Genomic DNA, 20,560 nt, shown 5'->3' with positions numbered 1-20,560 from the left:
GCACAAATAAAACAACAGGTTGCCCACGGCGCCTTCTCCGGTTTGAGCAACATTAAAAAAACGTGTTGTACCATCTTTGGGAATAGGGATCTGTTCAGGAGCGGCGCGGCGCGGGGCGAGGGCTGCGCTGGCCTGGGCTCGCGGGCGCCACCGCGGGCCGGGCAGGATCACAGTAGGGCGGCGCGCGGCTCGCGCGCGCGCGCGCGCGGGCTGGCCGCTCACTCAGGCTTCTGCGGGTCGCGCTGCTTGCGCCGCGCGCCGGTGGACGGGTCGGGCTCGACGGTGGCGCCGCTGGTGGCGTTGCGCGGCACCAGCAGGATGCTGCCGTCTGCCGACTGCTGCAGGCTGTACTCGAGCGGCGAGTACGGGTTGCCGTCCGGGTCCCGTAACGACTGTCGGGCGGGAGGCGGGCGTCAGTCTGGACCGGGCCGGCCGCAAACTCAACACGACAGACACCGCCCCGTAACCGTCACCACGTCGACGAACCACCCGCAGCCCTACCAATAGTCAAGTGATGTATACTCGGACGGGTAGCCCAGGCGACGGCGTCTGCAGTACCGGAGAAACAAACCGACCGTGAACACACAGGGCCTGCATGACTCCGTTGCAATTTTTTTGTATCACTTACTAAATCCACACTGGCCAGTAATTCGCAATCATTAACACGGCACACAAGGACAGTCGCTCGATAACGTACAAAACATTACGCAATCAATCAATCACCACACATTTACGAGGCGCATGGTGGCGCAGCGCCTGCTATCAGATAGCACCGAGCCCTCCTCGGCAGATCTGCCGTCTTCCCAGTCAACTCGGTCGCCGACTATTGACAGATCCCATCTTTCGTTCGTGGGAGGGACACTATCGGATGCCGCCCAGCCAGGCCGGCGAGCCTCGAGCGCGGCCGCGCTAACCCCTGCACCGCGCTCGGCCGCCGGCGCGGCCCGAGGCGCGGCGTGCGCTCGCCGGACGCCGCCGCGCTCACCTGGAAGACGTGTCTGTACAGCTGCGAGTACTTCTCCTTGATGCGGCTGCGCTCCTGGCTCAGGAACTGGTGGTCGGCCAGCGTCTGCTGCTTCTGGTCCTTGGCGCGCTGCACCTCCTCGGCCAACGTCAGGATCTGGTCCAGCTTCCGCTTGCGACAGTTCTGCGCGGCCAGCTGCGGGGGCAGGGACGGGCGGGGTCAGCGAGTCGGCGCGGCGGGCCGCTCTGGCTGACCTCCCGGGGGCGGGCGGGGTCAGCGGCTCGGCGCGGCGGGCCGCTCTGGCTGACCTCCCGGGGGCGGGTGGCGTCAGCGGCTCGGCGGGCCGCTCTGGCTGATCTCCAGGAGGCAGGCAGCGTCAGCGGCTCGGCGCGGCGGGCCGCTCCAGTCTATCTCCGGCGCCACGGGACGCCACACCGTAGGCCCAAAACACGATCACCAACAGACGGACCACGCTACCGGCCGACGACCACAGCAGGGTCACGGGTCCTCGCGACGGCAGACGTCTCAGACCACGCACAGGTGTGGACGGGGTTCTCTAAGCACGCAGCTTGGCTGCATATTTAGCCTGGGAACATCCTATCTGCAGAACATTCACAGCAAGAAATGCAACTACAATGACCAATCTGCGCAACCTATTACAAAACCAGCAAACATCGAACTCGGTTAAACTGAAACCAAGCGTATTTCCTATATATCTGCACAGGAGCCTTAACAAACGCCCGACACTCGCAGGCTCCGTTGGTCGTAACATTGAGTCGGGAGCGGATCCCAGCCGGCGTCGCTGGCTTCCCGTGCGGGGGCAGCCGCCGGACACACCTTATTCTTGCCGCGCCGCCGGATGTCCCTAATGAGGCTGAGCTGCGCCTCGGTCAGATCGTGCTTGGAGAGCCGCTCGTTGAACTCATCCATCGGCAGGTGGATGATGTCGTCCGTGCTGAGGGGGATGCTCATGGCGCGCGCGCGCTTCTCGTCCCGCGTCAGGTGCTCCTTGGGACGCTCGCCGTCTGGCGGGTCAGGTCACGCCAGGTCAGGTTAGGCCAGCGGGCCGGGTTGTGTCAGGTCAGCAGAACAGAGCGCGGTCGCCGCTGGACGGCAGACGTGCACGGCACGAGCGACAGCGGTGTCGACGCAGACTACCGCGACGCTCCTCCGGCTGGATGGGGGCGATGTCCGAATGGACCAGGAGGACGCGACGGCGTTCGGGTACCTAGCCGTGTCTGGTTTAAAGAGCAATGTCGGTTCGTGATGACGATGCTCGGTTGGACAGAAGGCGTTTAAAGAAGGGTGCCACTGGGTGAAAGCAGCAATGAGTTATATGCACGCACAACGAGAATGTTCGCACCACCTTCCCTGCTGTAACATGTGTTTGTTTTCTGTCCCTAGCACAAAACCCGGCAGCAAACCCCGTTGGCACGGTTACACAATACACAAACGACCTGAAATCCCTCAGCCGGGCCGCATCACTGCCGCCAGCCATGGCGCTATGGCCTGCCCCGCACCGCCGGCCACCCAGCCAGCCGCCGCCGGGGAGCGGCCACCCCTGCCCGCCCCGGCTCTCACGTTTGTCCCTGGCCAGGGGCCGCTGCACGCCGCTGGGGCCCTCTGTCTGCGGCGGCAGGTGGTAGCTGTGGTTGTGCGACACCAGACCCATCCGGTCGCCGCCAGGGTGCTGACGGAAGAGGCGGCCGTCAGCCGACGCGCAAGCTCGACACGGCGCAGGCCCGACACCGACAGCCGTGGCTAGGACCGGACGCAACATCCAGAAGACGGACTCAGCGTCCAAAACATGCACAGCGGGGAGTGAAGCCTGGCATGAGCTAACGTATACGACACGAGCTAACGTAACGATAGCTGCAAGCGTTTGTTACTTGTGTCAAAGCAACGCTCATTCTGCTTCTGCGCCAGTGCCGCACGGTTAAAATTAGTACAGCCCCGCCCCCCCCCCCCCCCCCCCCGAACGAGTCTTTGAAAACTCGGTCACCCATTACACAACCACAGAAGAATGATCCCTTCGCTCCTAACAACACGCGCTCGAAGCACAACGCCAGTCGCCGTTTCTCCTGGGCGTTTGCCGCCCGGTGTCTTTTTCTGTCCTCTCCACCGTTCACACGGCCGCCCACCCCACCGTGGAGAACCCCACGGTCCAGCCGGTCCCCGCAGCAGCACTCACCCCCCTCATGAAGTCCATGCTGCAGCTGTACTTGAGCTCCGGCGAGTCGAGGCCGGCGGCGGCTTCGGCGGCGCCGGGCGTGGCCGGCGGGTAGGCAGGGTGGCCGGCCGGCGCACCGCCCTCCGCCCCGTACGGCGTGTATTTGAGCGTTGCTGCTGGCGACGGCGAGCCCGGCGGCAGCACGCTCGCGCCGGCCGGGCCCGAGCCGCCGTACGCACCTGGCGGCCGGCGGCGCACGGTCAGAGGCGGGCGACGGCGTCACAGCAGCTGGCCACGCCCCATCGGCAGCGTCACCGCGCGCGGGGCGCATTGGCGGCGACGCTCGTCGTCAGCGGTTGGAACAGGACGCCAGCTTCACCGCTTGTGCACGATAAGGGCACATGTGAAGCAGAACACATGCTGCTGGACAGAAATGACGCCACCCACTTCTCTGGATTGGCCGTTTAAACATGATAAAACATTCGCGACAATCATGCCAACTCTGAGCATTCCGGAATGACGCAAGAACCAGCGCGTCCAGCCGCCGGCGCCGCTGCCGCTGCCCGCGTCACGCAGCGGCTTCTTACCGTCCGGGCCCTGAAAGTAGCGTTTGCCGAACATCTGGTGCTTCTTCTGAGCGACCGGCAGACTGGCGGCCCGGGAGTCGTGCGGCTGGCCAGGCGCCGCCGGAGACGCCGCCGCCGCCGCCGCCCGGTACCCGCCGTACTCGTACAGCCGATGAGCCTGCGAAGCCCTGCGGCGCGGCGCCGGGCGTCAGCGCGCTGCGAGACGGCGCAGTGACGCGCTGTGCGGCAAACTCGGATCCTTTGGTCGGTCCGCGGCGGACGCTCAGACGTGGTATAGATCGTTTCGCTGTTGTGCACGATTAACTGGTGCTTCACACCACTTCAAGGGTACATATGCGATACAACAGGCCACTGGAGCACGCGACGCAGCCAGAACAGTTGACCCAGTGCAAAGCACCCTGGCCAGCCCCTCTGCCGCGCGGCGGGCGGCGGCGGAACGGCACTCACTTGGCATAGTCGGCCGGCGAGGAGTACTGGTCGTCCGCCCCGCTCGTGCTGACCCACTCAGGATGACCTGCGGCCGGGAGCACGGCGTCAGCCATGGCGAGCCGCGCCGTGCACACAGCTGCACACGGCCGCCGCCAAGGCGCGGCTCCGCGGACCGATAGGTGACGTCACGCAGGCGCACACACACACCGCTCTGCAGGCAGACGGCGGCCAGACTGCAGTGACATCACACCCGCGTACACACGACTCAACGCGGCCTGCCGGCGGCGGCGCCCTTGCAGCGGCCGTGCCTTTGAGAACGTACGGCACGGTCGGCGCCGGGCCGTCCGCGGCGCCGCAGCAAAGCACGCCGGCGGGGTGTCGCCGTTCCGGTCGGGGTCGCGTCCCGGCGGCACCAGCCCGGCCTCCGCTGGCGCCGTACCCGGCCGCGGCCACAGCGCGGCCAGCTGGCCTCTCTCCGGCGGCGCGGAGCCGCGCGACACTCGGAGGCGGACGCCCCCGGCCGCCAGCTGCACCACCACTCCGAGCGGAACCACGAGGCCAGAGGACACAGAGGGACGGCGGCGGCGTGACGGCAGCAGCGGCGACGGCGGCAGCCGCGACACAGCCGCGACTAGCCGCCTCGCTGATACCCAGGCCAACAGATACGCTATCTGGCAAGACGCAGGCAGCGAAAGTACACGGGAGCCCTTATTTTGGCTTGTGCAATCCAGACAGCCTGTAACAAAGAGCGACTAGATGCGTCATGGCTATAGGGCGGCCAGACCGGCAGCCAGAGCAGTGCTTCGGCGGAGTCTAAAGAGCGCCCCTGCGGGCGGCCGAGAGTACCCACAGGACCAGGAGCGGCGCACCTCGGCGCCCTCCCTGGACGCCGTCGGCCGCAGCCGTCCCAACGCCACCTACCGGCGAGCGGCACGCATGGTGTCTGGTGGCAGACGCCGGGCGCGGTGAACAACACGTATTGCCGGCAGCAGGGACAGGTGGGCGGCGCGTAGGAGGGCGTGTAGACCGGCCGCGCCGCCGGCAGCATGGCAGGTCACGGCGCGGCGGACGCGCGGCCGACGTCTAGTGATACTTGCACTGAGACGGCGGGCCGCGCATCGCCGGGCGCCGCTGCGCTGCTCGCTCCGCGTCCGCCTGCGGCCGCGCTCTTGTCGCTAGTCCTGAGCCACCGCCGCCGCCGAGCGAGATACCGGCCCCGCTTATCGGCCGGCGCCGCGCCCGCCGCTGTCGTCGGGCGCCGCCGTAAGACGCCACGGCCGAGCAGGGCCGCGGCGCGGCTGCGGGCACGACGCGCACCGTGGGAGTATCGTGCCTCAGGGCAGGGGCGGTGAGGGCGTGACGCGCCACCGCCCCTGCCTCCGAGGCCCCCGGGCTTATCGGGTATAGTCGGCAGTCCTCGTCATATCTCTGAAGCGGACTGAAATGTCGACCAACGCGCCCGCATGCTCAACTCCTCACCAGACCCAGCCCGGTGGTCCAAGTACTCGCCGGGCCTAAAAAAAAAACAAGCCCACGCCCCAAGCGAACACGTGCGGCGGACAGCAGTGGACGGCATGTTGCGAGAACCGGCACAGGACTTCGACGATCGAATCGGCCGGAACACGCCTATGAGCCGGAACAAGGCGAGTCAGGAGGCAGCTCGAAAGGACTTGCCGGGACAGACGGCGACCGGACGGGCGAAACAAAGCTCTGCTTTAGAGCAGAGTTGGTGGCGTCTCACGCACTCGTGCTCAAAAGCCTACGGAAAGCCGCGACCAGCCGCGAGGCTCCTACGGCTGCCTGCCGCTCTCCTGGGTTCGCTTCGGATCCAGAAGAAACGGAATAGAAACGCCTGATGAACCCGTGCCAAGCTGCATAACAACAAAGCCTTAACCAACTTAGGCGGAATGATTGCACATTTCACCACAGCCCACGCAGAAGGTATGTTTTGTGGAACAATCGATCCGATCTGAACACGAAAACATCGCCATTCGCACGACCCCTGGCGCGCTGTCCCAACGCCAAACCACTCTCAAACGCTGAAATGCTGATGCTGAAGACCATACTGACGTCACGCCATCGGAGCGGCCATCGCGCTCGCTGTGTGGTGGAACGGAGCAGCCCTCCCCGGCCAGCGACACGCCAACAAGCGCCACTCAGTTCAGACTGGGCGTGATAACCTCCGCAGCCAGCTGCCGACCGCCGCTGACGGAAAAGGCGGGCGCTGGTCCCGCTTCAGCTCGCGTCTCACCGTCGGCAATGGGCATCTCCATCAGCTGCAGCTCGTCGACGCCGAGTATCTGCGAGAGGAATCCGCCGTCGGGGCCGCCGGCCGGCGCCGGCTCGGGGCCGGCCGCGCCCGGCGCCGCGGCCGTGCTCGGGTAGTACATCATTTCGGCACCGGCGGCGCTAGTGGCGGCCGCGTGCGCGTGAAGCCCGTCCGTGGTCAGGTTCATCGAAGAGACCACCGCCGAGCCGATGTGGGAGACACTCCCTGCCGGCGCCGAGATAGCTCAGTGTCAGGGTCAGTGTCGGGGTCAGCGGCAGATGACGAGGCGCACAAGAGGCAAGCAGACCGCGGCCCACAAGCCGGTCACGGTCCATCCAAGTCCCGCTGCGCCCGGATCACATTCAATCCTGCACAGATGCAAGGCGGCGCGCCGAACAGCAAAGCGTTCTGAACCAAACATAACCACCCATAAACTGTGCGAGGCACATACTGGCGTGTCCCCATGCCCAAAAGGGCGACGTCAAATCGACTGCGCATTCCAGTACCAAATCACCTCATTTCGACCGAAGCCGACGCTCGCCCTCACTGGGCCCCACCGGTGCCAACAGCCTGCGGCGGCGCCTGCTCGTCCGGGCGACACACCTGACTGTACGACGGCGGCCGGCGCGCAGGGCGGCGCGCGCTGCGCCGCCTCCGCCGGCTCCGACTGACCCATGCTGACGTTGGCGTAGCTGCCGTTGGCGGCCAGGTCGCCGACGGGCGGTGCCAGGCTGGCGTTTTGCAGCAGCACCGAGCGCGCCATGTCCGGGTGGCCGGCCGGCCCGTACGCGGCCGGGTACGGGTAGCCGTGGCCGTGGTGCGTGGCCAGCATGTGCTGGTGGGCGTGCGTCATGTTGGGGTCCTGTGGAGGCAGCGACAGCAGGCTGGCCAGGTCCTGCCAGCGCTGCTCCATGCTCATCGTCCGAATGAACGGCAGACGACCCTGCCGACCGGGCCGGACGCGGTCAGTGTCGGGCGGGGTCAGTGTTGGGCGGGGTCAGTGTCGGGCGGGGTCAGCGCGGGGTGAGGTCACAGTCGGGCGGGGTCAGCGCGGGGCGGGGCCGGGCGGGAGCGGCCGCGCACACGCCTGTACTGGAATACGAGTGAGCATACAAGTGAGCGCACACGCGCTGAAACACTCCACGGATGACCGGAGAACGCGAGGAACAAATCTGATAATTCACTACATCACTCCTGATGTCACTGAAAAATCGTGGAATTACTCGTCAAATATTGATGCAGATTTAGGCGTAAAGTGATTAGCTTTGGCACGTCCAATTTCCGGGATCATCTAAACTAACAATCGTACAGCTTTTATCGCTTCCCTGCGATGGACTCGATTAGACTTCGGCACATGGCACACAAGCACAGGTGGGTGAGGCGCGCAACACGGACATGCATCAGCGACCAGTACCGCTTACCTCCGGGAGATGATGTTTTATGCCCATACATTGGCATTTGACGCACGGTTCCGTGCGTTCAGAAAAACAAGCTCAACAGCAATACTTCTCTTCGAGTTCTTGCCGATTTTGACGCCTTTGCCTCGTCTGTCGGAAGGCGACTAGACCGAGCTCAACTACAACTACTATCTCGCTGGCCGACTAGCAGTATACCTTGACATCGCAGCGTTCTTGTCCGCCTGCGGGGCCATGCTGGTGCCGCGTTCCTGCCGGTGGACCGTGACGATGACAGAGCGGCCGAGCGGAGCCGATTGCACGCGGCCGCGGTGACCAGCTGCCAGGCGCCCGCCGCGCCCGGCCGACAGCTGATCAACACGCGCAAAATGAGCCGCACATTACGGACGTCGTTTGTCCCCGCTACCGGGGCGGGGCTTTTTGCCGTGCCGCGCGGCCAAATTAGTGTCACCGGCGGCCCCCCGTCTGCGGCGGCGGCGCGCGGTAAAAACGTCCGTCGGCGCGGCGGCCGCCGCCGCCGGCACTGTCGCGGGGCGACCCAGAGCCGCCGCCCGCCCGCGACGCAAAAACACCCTATCTGATCCAAATTAAAATTCATGACAAATTGTCCGAGCCGGGTGTGCAGCAGGTAATGGGCGGCGCGCCATTCATCAGGCGCACCGGAACGCGCACCGGCGCGCCATGCCGCGCGCACGGCGTCGAATCAATTAAACTGTTGAGCCATCCTGTCAGCGCGTCGACGGCGGCGCCGTGCACAATGCGCGCGCCGGCGCGTTTTGGCGCGACAACATCCGCCGCGCCGCTGTGCTTCCGACCGGCGGCGGGCGGCGCGCGCCCCGCCCCGCGGCGCCGTGGCGGCCGTTCCGGCGCGGCGCGCGGTCGGCCGGGGCCGCGGGGCGGGTCCACGCGTTAGTCGCTCGTCAGCCAGGGCGCTGGCGACGCGCGACCTGCGCCCGGATAGCATCGCGCCGCGCCGAGAGGGCATAATTCAATTTCACACCTTTGCGGGGCGGTGATGGATGGCCGCGATTTCATCTAACAATTTATTAATTTGTGAGCAAATCGCGCGAGGCGGAGGCCGGCAGCGCGGCGTGCAGCCCTGGCGGCGATTCGGCATGCAGGCGCGCCGCGCGGTGATCGGTCACCGGGGGGAGGCGGCGCGCGGCCCGGCCGGCGCCGCGACACCGGCCCGACCCACAAAGCCCCGGCAGCGGCGCGCCGACACCGCTGGCCGGCAAATCAGATTCAACCGGCCGCCGTCGCCGTTTGAATTCCGCGTTCATAAATCATCGTTCCGGGGCGCCAGCGACGCAGGTACAAAGCGGCGCAGGCGGCCGCGTGCGCGCGCGACGCGTCGGCCGGTGGCGACCCGGCGCGAGGGCGGCGGCCGGAGCGCGCAGGCGGCGGCCGGGCCGCGCGGGACGGCGCCGCGCCTCCGCCGCCGCCCTCCCGGCCCGCCGTCAGGGGCCTACTGAAGTCGTGTCATCAATCACTGGCGAGCAACCGACTGCGTGAAGGTCGCGACCGTCGCGCGCCCAAACGGTGTGACCTTACGGCGCGCGGCCGGCCGGAGATGGAGCGGCCGCCGACTCGAGGAAGGCCGCGCGCCGCCCGGCCCGGCCACACCTGCACTCCTCGCGCACTGCACTGCGCCGATCAACACCGGCGCACTCAACCCCGCAAAAACACGCCGACATCATTCACAACGCGGGCCGTCTACGCGCCGCTTCACAGAGCAGTATGTTTTTCGGCGGCCCAGCGGCGGCGCGACGCCCGTGCCAGGGAGCCGACGCCGCCCGGCCCGGCCGGCTCGGCGACCCCGGGAGCCGGGCGCGGTCCGGCGGGAGCCGCAGGAGCCGGCTCCGCTCGGCCGGCAGCCGGCCGGCCGTGTCGCGGCGACGCACTCGGCGCGCATTTGTCACACTCATCAGCTGGAGGTCAAGTTCTGGGCCGGCGCGCGGAGAGAGCGGCGCGGCCGGCGGCGGCGACGGCGAACCCCCGCCGGGGAGCACAAGGCTGCCGGCCGGGCGCGCGGCCCGGCCGGCCGCCGGCGCCGCGCCGACGCCGACCGGGGCACCCGGGCTCCGCACCACGTCAGGCAAGGGCATGCAGGGCTTCCGAACAACGCGAGGAAGGTGCATGAGCTCTGCAGTTTTCGTACTACGTAAGGTAAGAGGACACCTTTGCCAGATACCACGTCAGGAAAGTAATTGGGATTCGGTACCATGACACGCATGCACCTGGCCTTCCGTTGCGCGCCAGTCAAGTGCCTGGACTTCCACACTACGTCAGACAGGTACCTGACCCATCGCACAAGTCAGACAAGTGCACGCTTCCCCTCATAGGTCCTTCGCACCTCGAGAAACGCAAAAACATGGGGTTTCGTAGTGTTTTCGCCACACATCTAGGCTACCTCTCCGCTCTGACCGGATGTCTCGGCCGCAGGACCAGCCACACAGCCCGCTTTCCACACCACGTCGGCCGTACAGCCAGCCTTCGGCGCCACTTCTCTCCGGCACCTGACCTTCAACAGCACGTCCGCATGGCAGCCGGCCCGGCCGTCCCGCCAGGTCGGCCGTGCACCTCGCCTTCAGCGGCCTACCAGCCGTGAGCCCATCCTCCTCACCCGCCGCGACACCGCATCAATGGGGCAGAAGATGAATGAATGCAACGCTGATTGATTTGAGCGCGATCTGAACAGTGCTATTAGCACGCCAGCACGACACAATGAATACTAACTACTGATAGCGGCGGCGATACGGTCCCCATCAGCGCGCGCGGCCGGGCGGCCGGGCGGCCGGGCGGTGGCGGCCGCCGCTCCGTCCCTCTCCACACCGTGCCGCCGGGCGGCCGGCGGCTCGCCCCAGCGGCACGGCCGCCGCCGCCGCCGCTGCAATGGTGGCGCTCATCAGTATGCCGGCCGGTGACAATGGCGACGCGACGGCTCGGGCACGCCGCCCGCTGACTGATCGGACGGCCGCCTCCGTAAAGCCGGCCCGCTTCCATTCAGCGCCGGCGCCCGTTTTCACAAAACGACACCGAAAAATGGTCGCGCCTCCATCACGCCCGCGCCCTGCAACGCTGACAAATGCGCTGATTGCACGGCCGGCCCGGTGCATGGGCGCCCCGTGTGCAGATGATGTGATCACGTCGCGCGCATTAGTGGGAGCGCGCGTCGCGGCGCTCTCGCGCTCCCCTCCCGCCGGCCGCTTTGTGCCGCAAATGGTGGCCGCCGCCGCGCCGAACGGGACGCCAGAGGAGCCATGAGGAGCCATAAGGAGCCATGCACGCTGGCAGCCGGCGGCCGTCTCTCGGCGCACCGGAGCGGAGGCGCCGCCAGAGCCCGGGCGTGAAGCCGGCACCGGGGACGAGCCCTCCGCACCGGGCGAAGCTTTGGCAATTAAGTGCAATAGCACACGCTAAAACGATAATCCTAACAGAACGAAAGGAGGGCTTCCCATTGTGACGAGGGGCGGAGAAGCGAAACTCTCAGTGAGCTGCATTCGAATGAGGAGTCAGTTTATGAATCTGCGTCCAAGAAGGCCAACGCTAACTCGCACAAAGGGGAGCAGTCTCTCAAAAAAACCGCGAATAGATAAATGAAAAGCCGAATTTAATTTCACTGCCCACACGAAAACCCTTGGTGGTCTCGACCGCTACATTGTCCTGATGCCAGATCCGGAAATATATGTTTATATTTGCAGCTCGTCCCATGATCAATTGATCTGCTTTTGAAACAATGCACTCGGTGGGAATACCCCTGCTTGTCGCAGCCAGTTTCCTAAAATATAACCGGTAAAAACGCCCACCATTTCAACCATGCACGTAAACAAGCGCAAGCGCGACCTCTTCCTTTGTCCGCCTTCACTGTGGGTGTGTACATATGCGACAGCAATGCATACTCAGGACTCTCCGGAACATATCACGCTTGCCCTAACCCGGAGCACACGCGGGTGGGAAGCCACGATCCGTTGCCTTCCATTTGGACCCAAACACATTAATTCTCCGGCCGACCTCTTCCGGATGTTGTACTGCAGCCGACGCGCGTGCACAGTCCGGCTGTCGGGCGATCCTGCACCAATCGCGCTCACAAACTGTGCACAAGGCAGAGGTCGCCTCCAGGTCCGGCCAGCCAGACATTCTACCAGTTCAATTAAACATGACATTGCTCGGAGAACAATGCGATCTAACGGGTGTTTTTGAATGATGTTCAGAGTTGTTACCCTCCATACGTATTCCTTTCCAATGAGTTGGATAATCACGCGGCCGGCTGTGCAGTGCAACCTCATTCCGCGTGTCTCTGAGACAATTAAGTGCTGCTATGATGCCATACGATTCTGTTCTTCCACAAGCACCACGCCGTTGAATTCACGTTGCTGTTCTGGGAATACCCGCATTGTATATTACTGTCCGCAGCCGACGAAAACTGCCCAAAGCAACAAATACAGCCCGACCCAACTGCGTCATGGGATGCCGACCTCGCGGCGTATATACGGGCCCCAGATAGCACCGAGCGCCTGCCAAACAGTCGCCCCGAGATGGGGGCCGCAGATAGCGACGTATTCCATATCCGACGTCAGATAACGACCGACGGGCTTCTGCGCTCACAGAGCGGCGGCGGCGGCAGCCGGGCCGCCGCCGCCGCCGCCGCACCAGAGAGCGCGGTGACGGATGGCCGCCGTGTCGGACGCGCCTCTCGGGCGCCGCGCCGGTGCGCCGCGCGGCCCGTGACCCGCCGCCCGCCCCTCGCCGGCCGCGCCGCGCTGAGTTGCCGATATCGGCCGGCCGCGCCGCGCCGTCTGCACGGCAGCGCCGTGACGGCACAGATCATCCGGCGGCGGCGCCCGCCGGCCGCCCAGGGGTCACGGCTCGGCGCGGCACGCGCCCAACTGGGTCAGCAGGCGTGACCGGGACGGGCCGGGCCGGCGGGCGCGCACCTCGCCACCGACGCGCGGAGGGCCAGTCGGCGCCAACGCTTTCGCAGCCGACATCTGCCGATCACGCCGCGCTCTGCTTCCCACAGCCGATCTGACTCCGCGTCTGCCGACGGCCCGGCGAGCACGCAGCGCAGGCGTCTTCCAATGGCCGCCGGACAGGGGATGAGAAGGCTCTGGGTTAGGAATAACGCGCATGGCTCTTAGCGTGGCAAGCGCTATGTCACATACGAGTAACTGCATCGCGCAACTGCAACTCAGCACATCAGTCATGTTCAAGGCTCGTTCATCGTCATGCGAATGCGCAATTGCTCCATGAGGTGGCCATCAAAACCAGCAACGACGCTAAGGTGCCTGTTGGAGCAATTTAAGCCATTCCGCTAACCAATTGATGGGAGCCGCGGGCCGTAGCAGGCAGACCGTTTACATCGGCGCCCACATGGTGACGGCACTGAGCACGCGCCACCGAACGGCCGGTTCGTCTCGGCACAGCGTCGACGACGTACCGCTGCGCCGTCATACATCTGACCCGACGCCACAGTCGTGCCCTGGCACGGCTCTAAAGCCGGGCCGCTGGACTTACGTGCGGCGCCGGCCCCGACGGTGTGTAGTTCAGAAGCGACCACGAACTTCATTTTATGACAGGTCAGCAATCAGAGAACAAACGATTTCCGACATATCCACCCTGTAGAGGCATTCACTTAATTGCAAGGACGATACGCGGGCTATGGACGACAAAGTTTGGCCTCACTCGACGGGAAAAAGTCGCGATTTGGTAATCCATACCTCACAGAAAAGGCATGATTCACGTGTAAGCCTGTTGAAATAGTGCGCAAGAGGGAAACAAAATGCCGTCATTTGTCGTCGTGGAAAGCGTGGAGAAGTTTATGGCGATACAAATGGCAAGGCATTACAATGCTTTTGTCCCGGAGTTCACACAAATTATGATTAAGTGACGAAAAACGTGTCTTTGGTGCACACTGGTAACTTCATATTCACTTCCAATTGGCTAAAACGTGCTGCAAAAAAGCTTATTCACCAGACAGACAAATTACGGACGTGGAAACGTCAAATTTCGAGTCGTTAACTGTCTGATCTCGTGGTGCCACAGGACTACATACATACTAGTTTTGCTGGAAATAAAAGGTCCAGCGACCTTCCAGACAACTGGCACACGAGATCTACGGATAAATAAATGACTCAAGACACCTCGCCCTAATCATCAATTACCTCCGCGCACCGCCGGTGACAAACGCGTCGACACCTTTGGCGCGACCCCCGCCGCCGGAGCGTTCACAGCCAAGGCGCTGCAGAGCGGCGAAATGTGGCGGGGCGACCTCTGTGCGGGTCAGCGCCAGTGCCGGCGCCGGGCACCGCGGCCGGCTCCGCTCCGACCTCTGCGCGGGTCAGCGCCGGCACCGGCACCGGCACCGCGGCCGGCTCCGTCCCGACCAGCAACAGGCAGCCCTCAGCAGCGATCGCCAGCTGCAGCAAAAACTATTGATTCCGAGCGGTGGGTTTACTCCCCTGCATGCGCGGCTGGCCGCCGCTGTTCCCGACAGCCGGGCAGAATGTGACAAATGACCCAATACATGTGCGGAATGTTCGGCGCCGTTTTTGCCGGCACCGCCGGCGGACCCCGACCGGAGGCGGCCACATCTCTGCACTCCCCGGGCGCGTGGGGGCCATGCATCATTAACCCAGCAGCGGGCAGGCGGCATACAAGTCGGCCGGGCCGGTCGCGCCGAGAACGCCGAGGCGAGTGCGACGCACACCGCCGATCGGCCGCGCCGCTCATCGATGGGCGGCGGCGGCCGCGGCGTGTCGGCACCACAAAGCGCCGCAGCGGCCGGCTAACATGGCGGCGGCGGCGGCAGCTCGCGGCGGGGGAGGCGGCCGGCGGCGCTATCACGGGCCGCGCTGCATGCCGATGAGCCGCGCCGCCGCCGCCGCCTGCACCAATCGCGCCTTATTGCACGATGACGGGCGTTTTCTGCCGCTCCTCCCGGCCGCGGCGCCGGCCAAAATGGACGGCCCCGCTGCAACCGGAGCCGTTGGCGGCGGCGGCGGCGGCGCGGCCGGCCGCCGACGCCGCCCACAGCCGCGCGGAATGCGCAGGAAGCGGCGCATCTGGCGGCCACGGGACAGCTCCGCGGCGGCCGGCCGCACTGACGGCGCCGATCCGTGCCAAACTGCGGTCGAGCTCTCCAGACGGCCCTCGGTCGATCGGCGTGGCGGGGGTCCGCCCGGGCCGCGGGGTCGCCCTCTCCGGTCCGCGGATTCCGCTGCGGCCCGAGCCGGACGCATCGCCGCCAGCACGTGTCCCGCGTCTCGGGTCACAGGTTCGTGGCACGTGACCCGGCCCAGCGGTGACCGCGTGACATCCGCCGGCGCCTGGCCAGTCGCAGTGTTTGTCGACCGGCGCAGCGGGACAGTAATGGACGCCTGGGAAAGCAGTCGTCAGACCAGCCGGCCGCCGCGACAGCCGACTTTTTAGCGGTATATTTTTAAGATCACTTGATCCGACCCAGCTGGGCGCCGTGTTAGTTTGTTTGAATGCGGCCGGCGGGGGGCGCGGTGCCTGCAGGCAACCCAAGCCGCCGCTAACGGCGCCGGGTCGGTCCCCTGACCCGGGCACGTCAGCCCACGGGGTGACACGCCGCTGCCGCTCCCCCTCTCGGCGTGTCACGCGCAATCGTGCACTGGCCGCCGCCGCTGCAGCGGGCGCGGCCCGCGGCCCCCGGCAGCGGCCCAACACCTGCCGGTATCATAGCCGGCCCTGGACCGCCGGGCAGCTCCGGCGCGCGGCGGCGCACCTGCGTCCCACGGACGACGGCCGCCGTTGACACGTGCCGCAGGCGAGCGCCATTGCGGCCTGGTTGCACGCCGGCCGTCGCCGATCGGTCGGCAATCTGGCCGGCCCGGTAATGAGCGCCGCTGCGGCCGGGCCGTAACAAATGATGCAGGGGCCGACCGCCGCGCGAGAGGCGCCGTGACGCGGCGAAACCGGCCGGCCGCTGACAAAGGCGGCGCGGCGCGGCTACGGCGCCGGCACGGCCGCGCGTGACGGCGTGCCCCGCCGACTGACCGGCCGGGCCGCGCCGCCGCCGGCCGAGCGAGACCGGCGCGCAGCCGCGGCACCAGCGGCGGCGCGGACGCCGAGCGCCGTCGGCGACGACGGCCGGCCGAGCCCGTCAGACGGCGCTGCGGCGACGACAGAGAAGGAGGCGGCGATGGCGGCCGACAACGCCGACCCCGGGGAAGCAGCGGTGGCGTTTAACAAACGGCGATGACGACAGCGAGACTACACTGCTGGCATAGCCAGCCGGGGCTATTCTTTATTATGCACTTCCCAAGAGCAGTAGCGCGGCGGTGTGTTCAAAGAACTTCCGCGTTCTTCGGTAGGGTACTGTTGCGGACGACATGCATGAATCTCCCACGGACGTGGTCCAATCCGCTTACGGTAACCCTTTTTCGGCTCTTAGTAAAAGTTTTTTCCGCATGACAATCGATTTCGCGCATGAGACTATAGCACCGTTAGATGCCCGCTCTTCCTACGAGACTGAGATGAATACGTCTCGGTCCTCACTGCGCCCGTGCAAGTTTCATTACACCGAGGGTCGGCTACCTACGAGGGAGATGGCGACTGACAAAGAAGACAAAATGAAACGGTGTTAAAAAAACAACACATGAAACGAAGCAAAACAAACCTAAAAACGAACAAGACAAAACGGAACATACCGAATAGAACAAATGAAACATGCGGATTTGGACGTGATGATGACTTAAGTTTAAAGGCGCGCTGATGTCGGAGGTCATCATGCGCCCAGTATTTGAATGTGCTTAACGGCCTTCGCGAGCCACCGGACGGCAACGGCCGTCGAACTGCCCGCGTGTAACGCTGGCGGACTCGACTGGGCAGCTCAGCGAGTCCACGGTCGCAGATCAGGTGGACTCCACAGCTTGGCAACCTAGCTCGCCTCAACGCAATGCGACAACTCCAAAGCATCTCCCTCGCGAAGAGTGGAGCTCCATACACTAACGTGACCCCATGCGGCTGCAGTACACAACACAGCCTTCCGCTGCTTTCAGTTTTTTTTGGGGGGGGGGGCGACTTTTGTCGGAGCCAAACAACATTACTGGGGTGCGGGCGAGACAACTTCTCCGAGAGATACGAGGCTTGGACCCATGTTCGACGTAGAGTCGACAGCACAGTAGCTTTGCAGCTATGCGAAAACTTGGCACTTCTGGACATGACCACAGCAAATGCGCGAAGTATCCCCCTCACACCCGGCCAGACATTCACATCCCCACCCTTACCCACCGTACATGAGAACGAAAACCGCACAGTGTCATCTGTTTTATGACGCAGGGTGGTTGTTCACTTTCCCGTTCCATAAAAACGTGAAAACGCGTTGGTGCTAGAGTACTCGTAAGCTTGTAACAGCAGCCCTGTTATCACATAATCTGCACGTCATGCAGTTCGGCCAATTGCGGGGAGAGAGAAGTGACATACTTGAAATTATGGATTTGCGACGTGTTTCAGGCCGTGAGAAGAGCGAGTCAGTCTACATCACTTCAAACAATTGATTGTCCTCACACCACTCACTACTTCGCGTCACCCGATGAAGTAGAGCTTATTTACCCGCATTAATTGCATCCTATTTTCATTGAGGGTATCTCTATAAGTGTTACCTTGCTACAGCAAGCATTCAGACCCGCGCGAGGTTTTGCCGTCGACGAGCGGGAGTCCGTGCCAGCCGCCGCGGGACGACAGGCCGACTGCCACGACTCGGCCTCCGACCCCTGCACCCGACCGGACCCGGTCACAGGGCGTGAGTCGGCACCCGGCAGTATGACTCGACATGGCCGCACAGTCATCCCGCAGGACGATCGAGACGTGGCACCGGACCGGGCCGGCCGGCCGAGGATCGGTGCCGGACCGGGTCAGCCGGCTGAGGATCGGTGCCGGGCCGGGCCGACCGGCTGAGGATCGGTGCCGGGCCGGGCCGGCCGGCTGAGGATCGGTGCCGGGCGAGGCCGACTGACGATCGGCGCCAGGTCGGGCCGGGCCGGCTGAGGATCGGTGCCGGGCCGGGTCGGCCGGCTGAGGATCGGTGCCGCGGTGCCGGGCCGGGCCGGCCGGCTGAGGATCGGTGCCGGGCCGGGCCGGCCGGCTGAGGATCGGTGCCGGGCCGGGCCGGGCCGGCTGACGATCGGCGCCAGGTCGGGCCGGGCCGGCTGAGGATCGGTGCCGGGCCGGGCCGGCCAGCTGAGGATCGGTGCCGGGCCGGGCCGGCCGGCTGAGGATCGGTGCCGGGCCGGGCCGGCTGACGATCGGCGCCAGGTCGGGCCGGGCCGGCTGAGGATCGGTGCCGGGCCGGGTCGGCCGGCTGAGGATCGGTGCCGCGGTGCCGGGCCGGGCCGGCCGGCTGAGGATCGGTGCCGGGCCGGGCCGGCCGGCTGAGGATCGGTGCCGGGCCGGGCCGGCCGGCTGAGGATCGGTGCCAGGCCGGGCCGGCCGGCTGAGGATCGGTGCCGGGCCGAGCCGGCCGAGCTCGGGTACCTGGCGCCGCCGCCAGACGCGTCCCGAGCGGTGGGCACGGCCCTGCCGAAGACCGAGGCTCGGGCGCTGCCTGCCGCGGCGATGGCCGCCACGTTTGCAGAGTGCAGTGGGAGCCCACCACACACACCCAATCCACAGGGTCCTGCGCGGGTTCGTCACGGAGGCCATGTCTGCCGCGTCCAGTACGGCCCGTCCGGGAAGACTGGTCTCTCCGGTTTCGAAGCTGGCTCCACCATCCTCGTTTCGTAAAGTTTTGCGCGGGTCCGTCATGGGCAGCCCGTCCTTCACAGCAGGCGCGGGCCCACCAGTGGCGCCATGCTCGCGGGGTCCCGGGCGGACCTGCCACGGATGCGAGGACCCCGACGCCCGGTGAGTGGGTCCGCCAGGGCGCCAGGCTCGCGGGAGCCGTGCGCAGTGTGGTGGGGCCGCGCACACCGGCCGGACTGTCGCCGCTGCTGTCACCGGGCTGCACTGGAAGGCAGACCTGTGCTCGACTCCACCCCTGTGGGTCCAACACACAGAGCTGAGCGATTATTACCGCCCTGTGCGAGCAGCTCTCTACATCCGCTGGAGTCGACTCGGGGAAGACTTCGGGCGTCAATGAGGAATAAATCGATTACGAACCAGCCGAACTCCTGCGGAAGCTTACGTGCGGCCAACAGCGATCTGGCTCACTCCGGGCTCGAATCCGACCTGATCTACGGCATCGGGCCCAAGGCGGCTGGACGACAGGGGGCGGAGCTGGAGGAGCGCGCCGGCCGCGAACAAATAAACGGCTCGCCTGCCGCCCAGCCGGCAGAGTTTGATAGCATCACTGGAACACGGCTGAGATCATGTCCTATTCCGGGCGAGCTAATTCATCGCTGCCAGTGACGTCAGCTGATACTCGATAAGGATACAGACAGGCGAGCCCGGCGTATCGCCGCCGGCCGCCGATCCGACAAGGATACAAACATGATCATGACTAGCAGAGCACGCGGGCAGCCCTGATCAACAACGTGACGAAATATGACGCCAATAAAATGGGATGACGACCGAGGTTTATGACCATGATTCCAGCTTCGATGAGTTCGGCTGTCGCACTACAAGACAGCATCGAGTACTGCGCGTGACGTGTACACCCAAAACCGCCGACCTCCAATAGCCCATCAGCGCATAGTTAGGAGTGGGGCAAACACTGCGTGTTCCCAGATGCGTTCGAATGCTTAACTTGGATTGACTTATCATAAGCATCACCATGGCATACGCATACCATGGTACAGTGGTCGCTATGCTGCGTCCAGGCAATATCCTTATGCGGAGCACTACATCGAAAAAGACAAATATTTCAGATGGCTACGTTTCCTGAAAGCCTGACATCTTATCAACCCTTACAGTCTATTAATACCACAAATTAGCCTATCTTAATCCATGAACACAACCGCTTTCCCCGTAACTTGTTTAAACATAGCTGTACTTAAAGCGCCAATCATACAATTTAACTAATTGTAGAGAGAACCTCGGAGGTCATCGTTCCAAAGCCTTAACCAATGAATACGACTACTAGCTGGTCAAACACATGTGTACGGAGTAAGGTGAATTCAAAGTCATGTGACGCAGCGCATGTACGATGATCGAGCCAGCCACGATCGAGGACTCTGAAGACATGACTTTTCTCATGCAGGTGCTCATAAAAATGCACGCAAGCACCGATTCCCAGCAACCCAGATTCCGTGGAAAATATGTGAAGACCTCAGTCCCGAGTGCACGCGCCGTGGATCTCTCTCCTTTCCTCGCCGCCCTGCCCGCGCGTGGGTGGGTAACCAGGCGACTCTCAGCCACTTTGTAGCGGGTCCGGTTTCCCGGCGGCTGCGTCGGCCGCCTGCCGTCGGTTTCGTCGGTCTCGCGCGCCGGCTGCCGTCCCCGGCGGCTTCGCACAGCGCGGCGGCCGCCCTCGGCCGCCTGCCGCCGGGACGCGGCGGTTTCGCGCGCCGGTTGCCGTCCCCGGCGGTTTCGCGCAGCGCGGCAGCCGCCCTCGGCCGCCTGCCGCCGGCACGCGGCGGTTTCGTGCGCCGGCTGCCGTCCCCGGCGGTTTCGCGCAGCGCGGCGGCCGCTCTGGGCCGCCTGCCGTCGGGTTCGTCGGTCTCGCGCGCCGGCTGCCGTCCCCGGCGGTTTCGCGCAGCGCGGCGGCCGCTCCCGGCCGCCTGCCGCCGGCACGCGGCGGTTTCGTGCGCCGGCTGCCGTCCC

General features: G+C 65.0%; 1 protein-coding gene across 1 annotated transcript in view; it reads right to left on the bottom strand.

Moving 5' to 3' along the window:
* Positions 1-212: 212 nt before the first annotated feature.
* Positions 213-20,560, bottom strand: part of LOC119091159 (segmentation protein cap'n'collar) — a 47,142-nt gene continuing 26,794 nt past the window's right edge. Inside the window, exons 3-11 of the mRNA XM_037213819.1 lie at positions 7,092-7,362; positions 6,402-6,644; positions 4,169-4,235; positions 3,722-3,888; positions 3,156-3,373; positions 2,546-2,654; positions 1,802-1,989; positions 986-1,159; positions 213-392 (exon numbers count right to left, since the gene is read on the bottom strand). Of these exons, the coding sequence (XP_037069714.1) occupies positions 219-392; positions 986-1,159; positions 1,802-1,989; positions 2,546-2,654; positions 3,156-3,373; positions 3,722-3,888; positions 4,169-4,235; positions 6,402-6,644; positions 7,092-7,362 (1,611 nt within the window). The 3' untranslated portion in view covers positions 213-218. The remainder of the gene's footprint in view (positions 393-985; positions 1,160-1,801; positions 1,990-2,545; positions 2,655-3,155; positions 3,374-3,721; positions 3,889-4,168; positions 4,236-6,401; positions 6,645-7,091; positions 7,363-20,560) is intronic.

The sequence above is a fragment of the Pollicipes pollicipes genome, unplaced genomic scaffold (assembly GCF_011947565.3).
Source record: "Pollicipes pollicipes isolate AB1234 unplaced genomic scaffold, Ppol_2.1 Scaffold_3321;HRSCAF=3900_pilon_pilon_pilon, whole genome shotgun sequence".
Taxonomy (NCBI): domain Eukaryota; kingdom Metazoa; phylum Arthropoda; class Thecostraca; order Pollicipedomorpha; family Pollicipedidae; genus Pollicipes; species Pollicipes pollicipes.
Note: the sequence above shows the minus strand (reverse complement) of the source record. Positions and strands in the feature narration are given on the sequence as shown.